General features: G+C 42.0%; 1 protein-coding gene across 7 annotated transcripts in view; it reads right to left on the bottom strand.

The window, feature by feature from the left end:
• Nucleotides 1-19,775, bottom strand: part of USP28 (ubiquitin specific peptidase 28) — a 63,680-nt gene that overhangs the window by 25,075 nt on the left and 18,830 nt on the right. For 4 of the 7 annotated variants that reach the window (XM_014539465.1, XM_005856829.2, XM_014539470.1 and 1 more), the window contains exons 6-12: nucleotides 12,107-12,193; nucleotides 11,023-11,160; nucleotides 10,087-10,160; nucleotides 8,398-8,477; nucleotides 6,634-6,782; nucleotides 4,730-4,857; nucleotides 676-771 (exon numbers count right to left, since the gene is read on the bottom strand). In XM_014539465.1, the coding sequence (XP_014394951.1) occupies nucleotides 676-771; nucleotides 4,730-4,857; nucleotides 6,634-6,782; nucleotides 8,398-8,477; nucleotides 10,087-10,160; nucleotides 11,023-11,160; nucleotides 12,107-12,193 (752 nt within the window). The remainder of the gene's footprint in view (nucleotides 1-675; nucleotides 772-4,729; nucleotides 4,858-6,633; nucleotides 6,783-8,397; nucleotides 8,478-10,086; nucleotides 10,161-11,022; nucleotides 11,161-12,106; nucleotides 12,194-19,775) is intronic. The other 3 variants (XM_005856827.2, XM_014539476.1, XM_014539481.1) reach the window with 1 other exon arrangement.

The raw sequence follows: 19,775 nt of genomic DNA, 5'->3' as shown, positions 1-19,775 counted from the left end.
GTCCCAGATTGGAGAGGGTGCAGGCTGGGCTGAGGGACACCACCCCCCCATGCATGAATTTCATGCACCGGGCCTCTAGTCCTATATAATAAAAGCCTAATATGCAAATCAACTGAACAGCAGAACAACCAGTTGCTACGATGCACACTGACCACTAGGGGGCAGACGCTCAACACAGGAGCTGCCCCCAGCCCGCAGGCCCCAGGCCAGCAAAGGTGGGTGCCAGCGGGGGCCTCCCAATCACCCCGCTGGTCGCCCCACAGATCGGCCCTGATCGCCAGCCAGGCCTAGGGACCCTACCCATGCACGAATTTCGTGCATTGGGCCTCTAGTCTATATATAAAAGTCTAAGAGACCATTATGACTGGTCAACCAAACGACCGGTTGCTATGATGTGCACTGACCACCAGGGGGCAGACGCTCAACGCAGGAGCTGCCCCCTGGTGGTCAGTGTGCTCCCACAGCCAACCTCCCACGGCCGGCCAAACTCTTGCAGTCCCCCGCAGCCAGTCCCGATCAGGACTGGGCGAGACAACCCCGATCACCGGCCAGGCCAAGAGACCCCACCTGTGCATGAATTTGTGCACTGGGCCTCTAGTTTTTAAATATAAACAAATTATCTGATTTTAATGTTCTACTCCTATATTTATAAGCACAGAGTTATCCATAACTTACCTTTCCAGTTTTTGCTGCAGGACTTTCACTTCCTCCTTCAACTTTCGAATACTCTCTCTCTTACTTCGAATAAGCTCTTTGCTTCTGTACATGTATCTAAGCAAATAAGCCCAAAATCACAATTTATATTTAAGAACATTAATAACACAAAATCTCAGCAAACTAGGGACACAAGGAAACTTCCTCAATTAGACAAAGGGGATCTATGAAAACACACAGTTAACATCACAACACTTAATGGTTAAGACTACTGAAAGCATTCCCTCTGGAGGCATAGCCTGGAGGCAATGAGGTAAAAAACACACAATTATAATAAAATTAAACATGAATTTAGGGATAAACAATTAGATATGTGCAAGACCTGTACACTAAAAATTATGTAACACTGTTAAGAGAAATTCACAAAAAAATTAAATAAATGGAGCTATACTATGTTCATGGATTGAAGAACTAAAAATTGTTAAGTCAATTTCCCCAAACTGATCTATAGACTCAATACAATCTCAATCAAAATCCCAATCACTGACAAGCTGATTCTAATAATTATATAGAAATGCAAAGGATGCATAACTTGTGGACACAGACAATGGGTGGTGAGGGCCTGGGGGTGGGGTGGGATGAGGATGGGAGTGGGCTGGAAGAGGTTAATGGGAGGAAAAGAAGGGCCTATGTAATACTTTCAACAATAAAGATTAAAAGGAAAAAGAAAAAAAGAAAGAAATGCACAGTTACCAGGATAACCAAAACAATTTGAAAAAAGAAAAAGTTTGAGAACTTATACTGAGGTCAAGATTTATATAATAAAACCACAGTAATCGAGACAATGTGGACCTGACATAAGATTAGGCATTAGACAGAACAGAGACTCTAGAAATAGACCCACAAATATAAATTTAATTAATTCTGACAGAGTATCAAGGTAGTTCAATGAGGGAAAGGAGTGTCTTTTCAACAAATGGTGCTAGAATAATTGGACACCCACATGCCATCTTTCCCCTCTTATTTAAAAAAAAAACCAAAAATCTTTCTCTCACACTATATACAAATATAAACTCTGAAAGAGTCATAAACATGAATTTAAGAGTTAAAATTACAAATTTTCAGAAAGGAAAAAAAAAATCTTTGTGACCTTTGGTGTGGCAAAGATTTTTTCATTAAAACATAAAAAGCACAAACTATTAAAGAAAAACTGATACATTACACTTCATCAAAACTAAAATTCCTGCTCTTCTAAAAACACTGGAAGAAAATGGAAGAGGCAAGCGAACGGGAAATATTTGGATTTGAATCTAAAATATATTTTTTAAAAAACCCTTAAAACTCAGTACGAACACAACAACTCAGTTAAGGAAGTGAACAAGAGGTTTGAACAGACACTTCACAAAAGAAAATATACAAATGACCATCAATTAAGTACATAAAAAGATGCTCAACATCATTAGTTATCAGGGAAATATAAATTTTAAATAATATGATATCCCTACAAACCCACTATAATGGCTAACTTTAATTCCACATATTGGTGAGGATTTGAAGCAAATGGAGCTGGTAGAAATGCAAAATTGTACAGCCACGTTAGAAAACAGCTGGGAGACCAAAAAGATGGTGACCGGCAAGAAGGCAGGGAGGGAGAGTGTGTGAGAGAGTGAGGGAGCGATAGAAGAGTGTGTGGATGTGTGTGTGTGTGTGTGTGTGTGTGTGTGTGTGTGTGTTAGCTAGGGACAGTTAGATCCTGGGGGGCTGGTGGCCTGAGCAGTCTTAGACTGCAAAACCCCGCTGCCACTGCCACGGGGTTGGCCAGTGCTTGCACAGAAACCAGGTCATCTTAAAGGGCAGAACTGCTTGCGACTAGGATGCGAGTCTCACCACCACCCAGTCTGGCCTCAGACGCAAACTGGGACCCTACAGCCACTTGGGACAAAAAACCTGCTACCACAGCAGCAGACCCACAGACACCAAGACTACAGACATCCAGGCCGCAGATTTCTGAGAGTCACAGAGCCCAATGCCCTCCCTGCCAGCTCGCCGCAGCAGAACAGAACCTGCTAGAGTAGACCCACGGTGCGCCAGCAAGCCTCCTGCCGACACAGGGCGGCTGTGCGACTTGACTTTGACTCTGGGCGCGTGCGCACACGGGAAATCTGTTTCCTGCAGCAGGCGAGCAGGCCTCCTGTCGATGCAGGGCGGCTGTGCTACCTGACTTTGACTCTGGGCGCACACACAAGGGGAGTCTGTTTCCCGCGGCGCACGACACATGGAGGCTGTGCAACCCAGCCCCCCAAGCAGACCGGGGACCCTGATTCTCCGAGCCAGAGGCCACACTGCGCACCGGTGACTTGACTCTCGGCATGCACACGCGGGGACTCTGTTTCTCACCGCATACGCACGGGAACCCCAAATTTCTTAGAAGAAGCCATAGGCAGCAAAATAGCAGACATGTCATAGCAATATCTTTACTGATACGGCTCCTAGGACAATGGAAACTAAGGAGAAAATAAACAAATGGGACTACATCAAATTAAAAAGCTTCTGCACAGCAAAAGAAACCATCAACAAAACAACAAGAAAGCCCACTGCATGGGAGACCATATTTGCCAATGCTCCCTCCAATAAGGGTTTAAACTCCAAAATTTACAGGGAACTTATACAACTTAACAAAAGGAGGATAAACAATCCAATCAAAAAATGGGCAAAGAACCTAAATAGACACTTTTCAAAAGAGGACATACAGAAGGCCAAGAGACGTATGAAAACATGCTCAAAGTCACTAATCATGCAAGAGATGCAAATCAAAACAACAATGAGGTACCATCTCACACCTGCCAGAATGGCTATCATCAACAAACAGACAAGTGCTGGAGAGGATGTGGAGAAAAAGGAACCCTCATTCACTGCTGGTGGGAATGCAGACTGATGCAGCCACTGTGGAAAACAGTATGATAGTTCCCTCAAAAACCTAAAAATGGAACTCCCATTTGACCCAGTGATCCCACTTCTAGGAATATATCCCAAGAAACCAGAAACACCAATCAGAAAGGATATATGCACCCCTATGTTCATAGCAGCACAATTTACAATAGCTAAGATTTGGAAACAGCCTAAATGCCCATCAGCAGATGAGTGGATTAGAAAACTGTAGTACATCTACACAATGGAATACTACACTGCTGTAAAAAAGAAGGAATTCTTACCATTTGCAACAGCATGGATGGAACTGGAGAGCATTATGCTAAGCAAAATAAGCCAGTCAGTGAAAGATAAATACCACATGACCTCACTCATTTGTGGAATATAGAGAACGTTACAAACTGACGAACAGAAATAGATACAGAGGCAAAGAAACATTGAACAGACTGTCAAACTACAGCGGGAAGGCAGGGGAGGGTTGGGGGGGAGGTAAGAGATCAACCGAAGGACTTGTGTGCATGCATATAAGCATAACCAATGGACACAAGACACTGGGGGTGGGGGCAGGAGGTGTGAGGGCATGTGCCAGGGGTAGGGCAGGCCAGAGGGAGGTCAATGGGGAAAAAAGGAGACATATGTACTACTATTTATAAAACTTTAAAAAATAAAATTTTAAAAAAATAGTTGAAAATTTTCTTATAAAGTTAAACATACACTTTTCATACAACCCAGCAATCTCACTCCTGAATATTTTTACACAGAAGCACTAAAACCCACACCAAGACTTTTAAGTAAATGTTCACAGCAACTTTATTCATAATATCCTAAAAATGGATACATCTGAAATGCCCATCAATTGCTGAACAGAAAAAATACAGTGGTACATCCTTACAATGAATGAAATACTACTCAGTAATATTTAGGGAACAAATCACTGACACATGCAAGGAGAATCCCAAAACCATAATCATAAACCAGAGACAGAAGCACCATTAGCATAGCCCTGAGAACTTCTTGGAAGTACAAACTCTTGGTTCCCAACCTAGATCACTAAATCCAAGCCTGCAGGTGATTCATATGCACAATATACTAGTATGGGCTCACTTCTGCTGCAATGTATCTTAAGACAATCAATCACAGAACTCACCTGTCCATATAAATAATCTGAGGAAACTCCAGCTTATTGTGAATTTTCTCTGGCTGACCAAGGGACTGATTGAACTCAAATCTTGAGAGTTCAAAGGTTAACACTGGAGGTAGTTTTGTAAACCAACACTATGTCAGGAGTAGAAATGTGAGAGAAACAAGTTATTTTCAGGAAATGGCAATAGCTAGATTTAAAATATCCCTCATAAATCTGTATTTTTGGTATAGAATTTATATTCAAATCAAACTCATTCTACACTCTTGTTTAATCTCAAATCCTAAAGGAAATGACCACTTAGAATCATGCCCTCATTGAAAATATGGTTAAACATTCCTCAATACTCCAGCTCAACTATTATCTCAGAAATAACCACCCTTAAATATGTGAATGCACAAGCACCTTTGCAATTTATTAAGTCATCAGTACTCAAAATAGATTCGAAACCTGAAGAAAATGGCAGCCTAACCAAAGAATTAGAAATTATAATCTAAGCAGCATATAAGGGGACAACTGTCTCCATGAATCTGCTAAAAAGACCAATATGTGTGCATATATAATGCACTACTTATTTATAGTCTATTAACCATAACTTGAATCCCCTTTCTGTCTAGAAAGGAAACTTGAAGTAGCCTTAAGATAATGAGTTCTCAAGTTCCTGAGAAAATCTCTCAATTCCAATTTACAGACTTCTCCTAAGGGACCCAGACATATGAACCTATAATGTTACCTTGAGTTTCAAGAAAAGAAAGCCCTGACTTTTAAAAACGATCTCAACTGTCACTGACCATAGATGAGGAAAAGCTAGAACAGGAAAGGCCTTTCTGTTCAATTCACCTGTAGGCCAGAGGTCTGTATGACAGCCTTAAAATATTCCCTTTACCAAAGGTACAAACAGCCGTCCCCTTCGCATGCCCTCGTCGGGCCGAGGTGAATCCAGATAGCCTGTCTGACTACCTCAGGGCTAAATCGAAACAAGCATAATGATTTTCTTATATATATATAAAGTGTTCCCATCCTTGAATAAAGGTCTCCAGAGGGCTAAGTAACTGGTGAGCACCCCTTCTCTTTTGAAAGCACACCATCAGCTCCATGCAGCTCCTCACAATCAGGAATTGGTAACTTCCTTGAAAAGCTAGGGAAGCAGTTCCTCTCTCCAGATCCTAGCCCTGCCCTACCTACCGCTAATGCACTTTGACAAGGCTCATGCTATGCTCCCTATTTTAACTCAAGAAAGCTTTCCTTCCTCCTATAGTAATTATTGAGTTGGACTCATCATATAAGCCATAATTTTGTCTCAAAATGGATGATGAGAAGAGAATAATCCAAGCTGTGTGGTACTGACAATAATGCTACTACAAATGCAACTCATTAATTCTTAACCCAGCTGAAGTCTTGAGATTTTAATTACCCTTGTTCTCCCTTTAATGTCCCCATTTCTTTCCAACCCACAAAAATAAATAAATGCAAAATTTTTAAAAAATTAAAGTAAAGGCAGAAGTTACAATGGAAAACAGTAAATACTATAATAGGGAAAATATTCTAAATGGCATACCATAGGAGTTAATCACTGTACTTTTACCCTCCGAAAATATGGAGGCAGTGCGCTCTCCCTACTCAGGTACAGGTAGGCTTCAACAGAAAGAGAGAAACTTGATCACACTTGAAATATCAGAAGCAGCATACAACCTTATATGAGTAACTCAGACTCCAAATTCATACTTTTAGTAAAGACTTTATTTATCCAATAGTAAGACTCACCAACTCATATCAACTCATGAGAGATCTCAGACAAGTTTAAGTTTTGTTACATGTAAAGCTATGTGATGGGAAAACGACTGGCCAAAAAGCTCAGTCCTATTTAACTGGCTTTGTGGTTGGTGCACCAAATAAAATACCCAACTCACCTCTTGTCCGTACTTCACTGAATGGTCGGAAGGAAGCAGCTCAATGTCACCCTCCACCATGGCCCCTTCCAAACATTCGTCCAAGTTGTGATAGCCATTTACCTGAAGGGGATACTGGCCGAAGGTCTCATTGTTACAAAAGGGCTTTCCTAGACAAAGAAATAGATTGATTTTTAAAAGACATCACTAGCATAGCATAATCTAAAGCCCTTTTTTCTGGTACCAGAGACAATGTCTTCTTAATTCAGCAACATCCTGACAACTGATCTGTAGTGCATTTGAGCCTGTGTGGCAACCGCTAATGAACCAGTGGATCCAGGCTCAGACCATTGGCAACTGCTAACACTGCAAAAAGAAACGCAAGCAGGCAGTAAAAGCCTCCTGACCAAGACTATCCCACGACCTGTGAATGTGTCTTGCCTAAAAAAGCCTTACCCAGCCCAGCTGGTGTGGCTCAGTAGCTGAACGTCGACCTATGAACCAGGAGGTCACGGTTCCATTCCAAGTCAGGGCACATGCCCAGGTTGCGGGCTCGATCCCTAGTAAGGGAAGTGCATGAGGCAGCCGACCAATGATTCTCTCTCATCACTGATGTTTCTATCCCTCTCTCCCTCTCCCTTCCTCTCTGAAATAAACAAAAATATATTTTTGGGGGGAAAAAACCTTACCTGAATCCAGTCAAAGTCTAGATCCAACTACTAATTTATATCATGGATATGCAAGCAGCAAAATTTCAGAGTGTGGGAAATACAAATACTAGAGAACAAACAGCCCGCTTTCTTAAAAACCAAAACAAAACAAAAAACATTTCAAGGAAAATAGATTGAAGAAGAAGAATCTACAGATTTTGAAAAGAGGCTTAAAAGACATATCAACGAATCATAAACGCACCACATTCGGATCCTAATTAAGAGAAACTGTACTAATAAAAATAAACACTCTAGCTCCATATATAACTATACAAGTTAACAATTTGAACACTGACTAGATATTTGATATAAGAAATGCTATTTTTTGGTGTGAAAGTGATATTGGATTGTTTTAAGAAGAATGTCAGAGGGATAAGCGTAGACAGGGGTTACATGGAGAATGATTGGCCATAGGCTAATGGTTGCTGAGTTTATGGAGGTTTTTATATTGGTCTATTTCTATGTGTTCAAAATTCTTTATAGTTGAAAAAAAGAAAAAAACCTCATGTAGCCAACATGAAGCTTCTATAGTAGACAAACATTTCTGGCAGTCTAACACAATAAAATCTTTTGAGATTAGATATTACATTTGAAAGAACAGAAAATTGAGAAGCATCACTGTGTATCTAAAATTAATACTAGATTTGGGTAGTACAAATATTACACAATTTAATATAACATCTCTGAGATAATGATCAGGCCCATCTTTTAAAATTTTTTATTGATTGATGAAAAAGAGAGAGAGATCAATTTGTTGTTCCACTTATTTATGCATTCATTAGTTGAGTCTTGTATATGCCCTGACCAGGGGTCAAACCCACAACCTTGGTGTATGGAGATGACATTCTAACCAACAGAGCTACCTGACTGGGCCCATCTTATAGATGAAGACATCGAGGATCCAGGACCTCACATAATTTGTTCACAGTTATACAGCTTCTAAGAGGCAGAACCAACATTCAGACCTGCATTTGTCTGATTCCCAAGCCTTTTCACTACACTGCCTCCCAAAATTGTCACAGTAATATACAATTGGTTACAGGACTAGCATTAACAGTTACAGCAGAGAATTTACCTTCACGAACCCCTTCAGTGAGGAAAGTACCGTAGAATAGCTGCACCATTGGATTTTCAGATTTTTTCTTGGGATTACTGCTTTTAAGAAAAGGAGACAACTTGGTATCATTTGGATCAGATAAGCACTACATTAAACCCAACCATCATTCAAAAGCAAAAACACTACCTTTTCATTTAAACAAAGAGCCAGGTATGGTCTAAAATAAGTAATAGATTATTTCAGTCCACACATTCACTGGACAAGTAGATGCTAAAATCTGAAAGCACAAGGACAATAAGGCCTGATCCCTGGCTGAAAGCCTAATACATGTATCTGTATACATTCGATACATACATAAGAGATATAGATATAGCTCTCCAAGGTATACAGGGTATAAAAGTAGTACATAGATAAGAATGAACCTTCTTGTGCAGTTCCACAAATAAACAGAAAAAGTTTTCCCAGTGGCATGATAGTCAAGGAATGAAAACACAGTTGACCCTTGAACAATGAGGACGTTAGGGACTAAGTTGAAAATCCATGTATAACTTTGACTCTTCCAAAACTTAACTACTTATAACCTACTGTTGACCTTAAGCTTTACCAGTAACATAAACAGTTGATTAACACACATTTGTATGTTATGTATTACTGTATTTTCATAATAAAATAAGCTAAAGAAAAGAAAATGTTAAGAAAATTATAAAAGAAAATAATACACTATTTTCCACATTCATGACATACCTAACTTTTTCTTAAATTTTTTTTATATATCTAGGCTATATGGTTCATCTCAAGCTTTTTCAAATTGTCGCAAATCTCCAAAAATGTTTTCTAGTATATTCATTGAAAAAAAATTCATGTATATATGGATATGCACAGTTCAACCCCATGTTGTTCTAAGGTCAACTGTAGTTTATATCTACAAGCCTACCTTAAATTGTTAATTATGTACATTTCCATTTGCAAAGCTGTTTAATGATATACATTTCTTTATGTATATACAATTTAGAAAGCAAATTCCTCAGCATCTATATTGGGTGAGGGACATTTGTATCTTTGCCCTGAATTTCACTTCTGCCAATGACTGACATGTCTAAAAGCTGTTCTCTAACAGTCTACACAGATTACACCAGTTGTCTTAGATCAAATTTAATGATCTATATTATTCCACCATGTTCACATCTACGATTTAACCTTTTAACACATTTTACAGCACAGGCTATGGCTGTAACAAAGTTAATAATTATGGCCTGTTTAGTAAAAAAAATTGTGGGTTAATATGATTATCTATATCCTCAAAGAGAAAAACCAAAGGCAATGGGGATGCACAATGACAAATATGAGTGGCTACCCCATGAAGTTTGGTAAAAACCAGAATTTCTTTTCTTTCTTTTTTTTTTTTTTCCTATTGATTTCAGAGAGGAAGGGAGAGGGAGATAGAAACATCAATGATGAGATAGAATCATTGATCAACTGCCTCCCACATGTCCCCTAGTGGGGATTGAGCCTGCAATCTGGGCCTATGCCCTGACCAGGAATCAAACCATGACCTCATGGTTCATAGGTCAACACTCAACCACTGAGCCACACCAGCTGGGCAAAACCAGCAATTTTTACTTAAGATGAGGATTGTTCGCCCTTATCATGATTCTCACTGGACCACTGTGAGCAGGAAGGATGCACAAACGGATCTTCGACACTCACTTAGCATTAACAGCGAGCTGGAATGCATCCTCCAGCCAATCCAGAAGCTTGTGTGTGAATTCACTCACATCTTGCTATAAGAAAGGTAACAAATTGCATACGAGTTAGACCCCACACTATACTTAGGGAAACAAACATTTACTTTATCCCACCAATCACTACAATTCTATTACCATGCAAAGATTTCTATTTTAAGGCCACCTATCAAGAAGGTACATGGAACACTGGGACCAGCTACCAAAGGTGCCACAGAAGGCACACTAGGCAGCCTCTAAGTTGTGGCTAGGAGGAAACTGGAACGCTGCCACTTCCAGGCACCTCTTTCTGTAACAAATAATCTAAATCTTCCAGTTAGGACTTTTTAAAAAGGTCCAAAGAACACATTGTAGTGCTTTAGAATTTATGAGATCTGAATGGAGAAAGAAAACTTTTGTAAAATGTTTCGAGATTTTGCAGAACTGTAGGACTTTTACAGAAAAAAAATTACTTTTATGAGGAAGAAGCTGCACTAATAATGAGAGCTTTGTTTCCTAATAGGAGGTGGGGAAAAGAAGTTACTAATATTCAGAAGACTGCTCAGAGTTGCTGAACTCAGGGTCAAACCGTCTGCACCCCAGCAAACATGTAGACAAAGGACTTTGTTTTTCTCAGTGACTCTTTGCTGCACTCACTGAGCTATTTTCCAATCTCCTCCTACTTCAACAGCTTCTTTATAATTGTTATTTCTACTACTACTTCTTCCTTTTAGAACTGCCAGCCTCCCCAGACAACACACCCTCTTTTTACCACCTGTTCCTTAGACATTATAAAGGGCAAAGGTAGGCACCCACAGTCCTGCTTACTCATGTTCATAGTTTATTACACGGTTAAAATAAACATTACAGTAATGTTAGGCACGATTTCAAACTCCACAGAGTTTGAGGGAAAACCTTGTACCTGCTGTTCCTCTGGTGATCGGAATGCTCCCTTTAAGAGATCGAGGGCTGCCGAAGGGTCTACAAATTTGCGATTTGATCCCATCATCAGAGCAAACAAATACTGAAGCTCTTGCATAAACATGATATTTCTCTTTTCCTGTAGAAAACACAGCAATGTGTACTCTTACAACCTCTTACTTGAAAAATTACAATATATAAAGAGAAAAGTTGTCAATGATCACTCCTTACATTTATATTTACCTAGATCTAGACCAGGGTCAGGTCTCAAACTATGTTACAAGTACTCTGAAAGGTCTCTATAGGGGATTACCCTCAACTGAAAGAGTGTCTACGTAGAAGCAAGGGAGTTAACAGTGTAATTGTTTTCTGAAGCTGCCGTCCTCCCTCCTGTTAGGAAGATCTGTCTCCCAGGTGAAATCCTGGGAAGGGTCAGATCGCTGGCGAGAGGCTTCATCCTTCTCGTCTTCTTTGTTAATCCTCACCCAAGGATGTTTTTTTCATTTATTTTTAGAGAGAGAGTGGAAAGGAGGCAGGGAGGGGAGAAAGAGAAACATCGATGTGAGAGAGACACATCAATAGGTTGCCTCCTGCACCCACCCTGACTGGGGCCCAGGCTCGAACTTGCAACCCAGGTACTTGCCCTTGACCAGGAATTGAACCCTCGACCCTTTGGCTCAAGGGCCGATGCTCTAAACACTGAGCACACCAGCCAGGGCTAAAGCCTCTTCTGAGCCCAGACCTCCAGCACCAGGTTGCCTCCTCTGCATCACTAGGTCTGAGTGACTAATGCAGCTCACTGCTCACTGCCACAGCAGAAGTGATTTCTGCATCTCCCCGTGCTGAGGTCGGCAGGTAACTTACCACTTTCGTGGAACTGTTTTTCTAATTTTATTCCTACTTAACTTTACATTTTTGCAAACCCTTATTTCTTGTCACAAAGAAGGAAAAAGAGCCATTTGGAAGTGAAAACAATATTAGTACAAATCAAAGAGCATCACAGTTATCAGCTTCAGCCAAAAAATTAAAAGCTTTTGGGATGAAAGGAACTAAACAGTGAAGATTCCTCAAAAGCAACAACTTACGGTGTGACTGGGACAATTTTCAAGTACACTCTGTGGCAGGTTGTAGCTGAGAACAAGTCTTCGAAATGCAGGCAATTGAAAGAGAGACTGAAATGAAGAGAGAAATGGGCTGATAGCCTTTCTTTCAAAATAACTGCAGCAAGAAAATACTGCTTTTATCTTAAAAGTATGTTTAACTGTCCACATAATAATTCTACTTCTATTACGTTGAAGGAAATAATAATGGCTATGTATAGAAATTGAGCTGAATGCTAATTCTTTTAGGAAAAACAAACAAACAAAAACTACCTGATGGCTAACAAGAGGAACAGATTAGATAAACTATAGTACATTTATACACTAGACTATTATGTAATCATTAAAATACTTTTGGAGAAAAATGTTTTCATAAAAATGGACTGCCACACAGCAGTGAAAATAAATGCTCAAGAGCCACATGAATTACCATAGATAAATCTCAGACATATGTTTTGAGTGAACAAAAGTTACAGAAAAATAAAGTGTTATATTGTTTATATTAAGTATAATCTATATATATAAAGAGCCAGCAATCGGGGCGGGCCGGCTGGCCAACCTCCCACCATCTCCTCCTCCCGACAGGCCTGGCCCCGATCCACCGAATGCACTGGGCCTCTACTTATATATAATACTACTACAGGTTGTTTAGGATTCATACATATATGGCTATATTTGAGGGGAAGGGAGGAGCTGACAGGATGGGAACAACAGGGACTCAATAGCCGAGAGATTCATAACAGTTATTTCTGAAGCTGGGTAGTGAGAACAGCAGTGTTTACCACTGTCCACTCATCATAGTGTTATATTTAAAAAATTTTAACAACAGATATCTCTGGCTGGCAGAGTTAGGATGAAGGATTCTTTTCATTGTTTTGTAAACCATACATTTTTCTACTATGAATATCTTTTGAAAGATAATGTTTTCCCAATCTGTCATGTGACTATGACTCCTCATCCCAACACGCTCCTCACACAAAAGCCACTGCAGTCTGCACCCTGGACTCCTAAAGCCGAGACCTGGGTGGACAACAGGTTCCTCCTCCCCTCCCTTGATCGCAGGCCTACTGGGACTCACCCGCTAGGGTGGGAACACAGCTGGGCTGGGAATATCAGCCCTCTGCCTTCTCCTTCCTTCCACTTCGACTGCCTCCCTCATACACCTCCATTACTCCCAGTTTCACTTTTGCTCTGCTCACCACCCCGTAACCTTTTCCAGGACTTCGGTTCTACCACGATAAAACGGCTTTACACTTTCAGTCACATCACTCCACCTCCTCACCTTCACCGAAATCGGGCTTTACCCCATTGCTCTTAAAAACCACAAGAGGGCACTCCCATTTCCCAACACCTGCTTCTGCTGCATTCTTTGTACTACTTAATTACATCCTCCTCCTCCAGTTTAGAAATTCGGAATCATCTTGGAATCCTTTCCCTTTCTTAACCAGCCACATCTAACACAGAGAAGTGCCTGGACTGAGCCCCTGGGGTGCTGTATCCAACCACCTCCTCCAATCGCTGGCTGTGATCACACTCTCATCACTGCTCACCTGGATCACGGCACACAGCCTTCCTGCCTCCAGAATGTCCCCTGTACCAGTTCACCTGCCAGCAGGTTCTTCCATCTTCCTAAAATGACCAAAATTAAGCTCCCAACTCACTGAAGACTGTTCTCTGGTAACAGTTTTTACAATCCCAAATCCTGTCATCCTACTAGGTAACTTCAGTCAACATTCAATCCATGGGACCTCCTGTCAGCTCTCCCTCAGAATAAATCAGGAATCCAACCTCTTCTCTACTTCCACGGCCACCAGCCTGCTCCAGGCCCATCACCTCGCACGTGCATGACTGCAGTAGTCGCCACAGGTTTCTTCACTGGTTCTTGTCCACTCCATCCATTCTCACGGTAGCCAGAGTGAGCCTTTAAAACTCGGGTCAGAGTTCATCACCCCTCTGCTCAGAACCCCCAGTGACTCCCATCTCACTCAGAATGAAAGACAAGTTACCTTGCCAATTTCATCCCTGAGGACTCCCCCTTCTGCCCCTAGCACTCCTGCCACTCGGGACTCCAGGGTGTCCTGTGCACACAGCAACCCCATGAACACACTCCCACCTCAAGGCCTGCACCTCGGTTTCCCCGACCTGGAATACTCTCCCCGCTCAGCTGCCTGGCTCACTCCTTTGGCATTTGCTCCAATCTCATCTCCTTAGCCTAACATCACCGTTTACACTGCAACCTGCTCCAGTCTCTCCTGCAGCAACTGCAATCTCCCTTCACCTGCTCTTTTCGCTGTCACACCAATCATAGTCTCACGTAGTATATAAATTTACTGACATCTTAATTCTATAAGGGCAGGGCTCAGTCTTGGCTGTGTTCACTCCTGCATCTCAAGGGCCCACAGCAGTTCTAGACATACAGGAGGTGGGATGTTCAGCTAGGATGTGCTGCGAGAACACATGCTCTTCCACTCAGCCCAGGGCCCCTGTCTCCTGACACATTCCTCCAGTCCATCTCTACACCCACACCACGGCCACACCTGGGATATGCCAACACCTGAAAGGATGCCAGATCACAAATGCAGAAAATACCACTCTTAAACCATAACCTGTCCTCTGGCTTATCTTTTCAACTACCTACAGGACATTTGTCCCTTGATTTCATCAGGAACCCAAGCAAACTGACCTCTTTCCTTTTCCCCTAATAATTAGTTCCTTCCTGTCTTCATTTTTCCCTCTTTCTACCTTTAATTCCCTTCATTAAATTCTCAAATTGCTCTTTTGCCTTCACCAGACCCAGAAACTCCTCCAACCTAAATGAATTAAACTTTCCAGTTTCAGAGCGCTGCTAAGAAGTTACGATAAAAACAGGACATACTGATATCACCGTACTATTATATTCTGCTGCCAACCGGTTGCCCACTGTCTGCAACAACTCTTAAACTTTCGCTCCATTTAAAATCTGACTCTATCATTCCTCCGCCCAGTCTCAGAAAAGGACTGCTTATTTCACAGAGGAAAAAACGACTATTAGAAACTATATCAACTTTATTTTCAGTCATCATTTCTTCCTTGTTCTTTCCCTATTAGTCTTCCCGTTTTCCTATTCCCTCCCTGTATGTGCCATAGCCTGTCCTCTCATGCTCTCAGAAACTATACTCCATTATCCCCTCTACCTGCTAGTTCTTTTCAACATCTCTCACAGGAGCGAAGGCTGAGGGGGTGTGGATACAGGGAGGGGCCCCAATCTCTCTAAGAACTGACTGATGTCCTTAATTCTACACTACCTTCCTAAATTCCATTCTCAACATAGATTCAGTAGTCCTCTTGAAATGGAAGTAGGATTCTATCACTTCTCTGCTCCGTTCCCAATACTTGCCCACTTCATATATATTCCCTAAATCATCATCATGACACCATGCTCCCCACCCCACCTCCACCTTTCTGACCTCATCACTATCAGTCACCTCTCCCCCATAACTCAGTTCTAGCCTTTTTCCTATTTCTCAACTCATTAAGCAAGCTTCTGAACCTGGGTCTTTTACTTGCTGTTTCCTCTGTCTACATGCTTTTATGTAATTACTAGAGGCCCAGTGCACAAAATTCATGCGGGGGGGGGGCGGGGGGGTCCCCTCAGCCTGACCTGCACTCTCTCACAGTCCGGGACCCCTCAGGGGATGTCCCACTGGCGGCTTAGGCCCGCTCCCCTAAGCCAGCAGTCGGACATTCTTAGCACTGCCGTGGAGGCTCTCATCACCGCCTCTGTGCTGGCCAGCTGTGAGCCCGGCTTCTAGCTGAGCAGCGCTCCCCCTGTGGGAGCGCACTGACCACCAGGGGGCAGCTCCTGCATTGAGTGTCTTCCCCCTGGTGGTCAGTGTGCGTCATAGCAACCAGTCGTTCCACCAGTCAATTTGCATATTATAGCCTTTTATTATACAGGATATGGTTCATTCTCTCCCCTAATGCAGGCCTCTGCTCAGATATGCCCACTTTATCAAAAAGGCCACACCTAACTACCTTATACAAATAGCAGCCTCTGTAGCTGATTCCTTCTTGGGCCCCTCTTACCCTCATCCATTTGTCTCTATGGCACTTGTCACCACCTGACATATTTTATTTACTGTCTGTCCCACTCTTTTCAAGGTAAACTCCATGGGAGCGAGGGCTGTTTATTCATGGCTTTTTCCCCAGTGCCAAAACAGTGCCAGGCACAGGAGGCCATAGATTTTATGTGTGGAAAGGGAGGATCCTGTTTCTGGCTGAGCAGCTGGGTGGATGTCCAATGCTATGATGGAGGAGACTGAAGGCACAGGGTCGAGTCGGCCCTGTGGCCATGTCCGGTGCAGATGCCTGAGACAACTCTAGAACTGCTCTCTCTACGGGGTTCATCCAGTCCCTTGGCTTTATTTCCACCCAGGCTACTGATCCCCAGAACGTACCTGCAGCCCAGATCTTTTTACTGAACTACAGATTCAGAGTTCACTGCCTACATGATACCCTCAAACTCAGCGAGTATAAAACTGAACTGATCTCAGAGGCCTGCCTCACAAGAATCAGATTTGAGGTGCTGGATTGCCAGGAACACCCCCAATATCTGACTGGTCTTGTCAGAGCAGGAGTTGGGCCACATGATGTTTTGGGACTGAAGGCCATGACCACCTCACAAACCTCATGGCTCCACTCTGTCGAGAAGGGGGTGGCTCTAAGACTGTGGTGGCGATGGCGGCAGATGGCAAGATGACGGCCCATTCAAGCACACTCAGCAGCCGCGCCATTAGTTAGCTTTTCACCGGGAGTTGGAAGGGCCAGAAGGTTGCTCTGTGGCTTCCTGCTGGGTTTAGGTTAAAGGTGGAAGCCCATTGATGAGTTAATCCTAAAAGCACTCCTGGATGGTCACACAGAAGCATGAAGGTGGCAGAGGAATCCCTTCTTTCTGTGAGATTTTAGTCTGAGACTCCTAGGGGGAAATCTGCACACGTGTCAGGGAAGACAGGAAGCCCAGTCACATCACTGGGAGAAAAACCCAGCTGCTAACCTGGGACTTGCAGTGGGACGGGGCAGGCAAGGCCATCCGCCTGCACGGGCAGCAGCCCAGATGCTATGTTCACATCACTCCAGTAAGAGGACAACGGGGTCACATGAGGGACGACAAGGCCGTGATGGGGCCACAGTGAAGTCAGCCCTGGAGGGGTCAGGTGGCTTCCCAAGCTTCCTCAACAACTCAACCCCTCTGTACCACACAGTGTGTTCCTTCACCCACTCAATTCACTCCCTTATCTACTCAAGAAACCCTGAGAGGTGAATTATACACTGGCTTTGCCTTCAGGGAGCCCACTGTCTAGAACAGTGGTTCTCAACCTTGGCTGCACATTAGAATCACCTGGGAATCTTTTTAAAATCCTGATTTCTGGGCCTCATCCTCCGGAAATTCTGTTTCTTTGTTACTAATGTTGTGGCCCCACCCCATAACAAAGAAACAGAATTTCCGGAGGATGAGGCCCAGAAATCAGGATTTTAAAAAGACTCCCAGGTGATTCTAATGTGCAGCCAAGATTGAGAACCACTGACTTACAGTCTTATAGTAAAACATGTGTATTACTAAAACAAGATGTCCTCAGAGATAAAGCTGTAGGAGGAGTTCACAGAAAATGAATGGCGTTTCCTGATAGGAGAAAAGCTATTTCTGATCAATAGATTATATTTTAAAATATGAATATGAATAGGGTTGGATAAGAATGTGGGAATAGCACAAATAAAAACACAGAACTAAAAGTATAAAAAATCAGGGTGTGAAATGGGAGAAAGTATAAGGGCCCATGAAAGGGAGTAAAAGAAATTGGGGTTGGAAAAATAAATTGAGGTCAAATGAGAGAGGCTTGATCTTAAATCTCAGAAGGTTTGAATTTTATGCAATAGGCACTTGGAACTGTTGTAGGCATGTTGAACAATGAACTGGTCTGATCAGGATCTACTTCAGGTAAAGGAGTCTAATAGCAACGTCAAAGATGTCTTGAAGAGAGAAACCCAAATAGGAAACCACTGCTGTGGTGTCTCTAAGAGGCACCGAGGACGAAGTATACTCGGGTCGCACGATATTTATTCCGTTCTTTGATGAGGCAGGCTTCTATATCTTTATAGAAGCAAAAACTTTTTACTTTCCCTTCTTCTCAGAAAGTTGTGCTTTTTTTGAGTACTAAGTGAGATGGAGCAGGCCTGATAAAGAATGGAGAGGCTGGTTACCTAGCAAGTGTCATTAGCATAATTTCCATTATATCTTAATTGCACACTGCCTTTCTGGAATTCTGAGCAGCCTAGAAGGAATGCTCCTGATTGGGGGTAGAAGAAAGAAATTCAAACTGTCACATCTAGTAAACATGACTTTGCAGAAAGAAATATTTGTGAATTTAGGCTGGCAATGAGACAAATAAATCATTTTGTGGTTTTTTGAAGAGAACATTGGATTTAGGAAATATGGAGATGAGAAAATTTAAACCAACATTTGTTTTATTTTTTTTAAAAAGAACTTTGAATTATATTAGGGGTGTATAGTTGCGGGTTTTTTTGCTTTTGCTTTTGCTTAGCAAAATCTTAAATTAAAAGGAAAACAGTTGTATGTACTAATATACTCTTTCGTTGTGTTAAATGAGAGAAGATGGTAGGGAACCACACTATGGAACATTTATCTGATCAGAGGTGTTTTCCCAGTCTATGATAACATCTTTACCTAATTTAACTTTTATTAATAGCCTACTCTCAAATTTAACATAAATTGCTGCTGTCAGGGTTCTCATTGTCTAGTTGGAGAAAACTATAGTCAAATAGTTGGCATGAAAAAATGAATTAGTATTAAAAATAAAAATTTATCATCGCCCCTCCAAAAAATGGAGAAGATTTTTTGGAGGAGCCCAAGGGAGGAAGTTTAGAACGACCCTGAATATTTGCAAGAGACTTCTCAGTGGGGATTGAATAGAATTTCTCATCAGTCTTTTTGTTTTACTTATTTATTTGGGGAGAGAGGGTAAAGGCTGTGTTAAATGTGTAATCACGAGCCTTGCCTTTTCTTTTCATTCGTCTATAAAGCATAATGCATCGTGGAATCTAATGACCATGGCCTTCTTGGGGAAAGGTCATTCTCCTTGAGCAGCCTTGGCTGAACGGGCAGTGTTGGACAGGTGGTTTGAAGATCACAAGAGAGGAAAGGAATACACAGCCATGAGGATTAGCTGAATCATCTTAGGTGTCAATGGGCCACCATCCATCAGCCAGATGGCCTTCTCACCACCGTGATCCAATCATGTTTTGGAAATCACGCTAGCTGACCTATTTTCCCCTTCCCATCTCTGACTGATTCCTGTTTTCTAAGCTCCTGGTCAGCGGGGTATTTTGAAGGCTCCTTAACACATATGAGCCATTCTGTTCTCAGAGCAGAACCCATGTTGTTTTGCTCTGTGCCTCATTAAAGCATGAAACTCTTTTATAAACTTTAGCTCTCCTGAAAAACTAAATGCTCTACTGCAAACCTCTCTCAGTTGGAACTTCCTTTTTACCTGACTCTCCTCTCCATCTGTAGTTTGACTTTAAACCCCTCTATGGAGCCATTTCAAACTAAACTGGTAAAGCTTTAGAAAGGGCTCGTGTTACAGTTAAAAAGAACATT

Source organism: Myotis brandtii, unplaced genomic scaffold (assembly GCF_000412655.1).
Source record: "Myotis brandtii unplaced genomic scaffold, ASM41265v1 scaffold105, whole genome shotgun sequence".
In the NCBI taxonomy this organism is placed as follows: Eukaryota; Metazoa; Chordata; class Mammalia; order Chiroptera; family Vespertilionidae; genus Myotis; species Myotis brandtii.
Note: the sequence above shows the minus strand (reverse complement) of the source record. Positions and strands in the feature narration are given on the sequence as shown.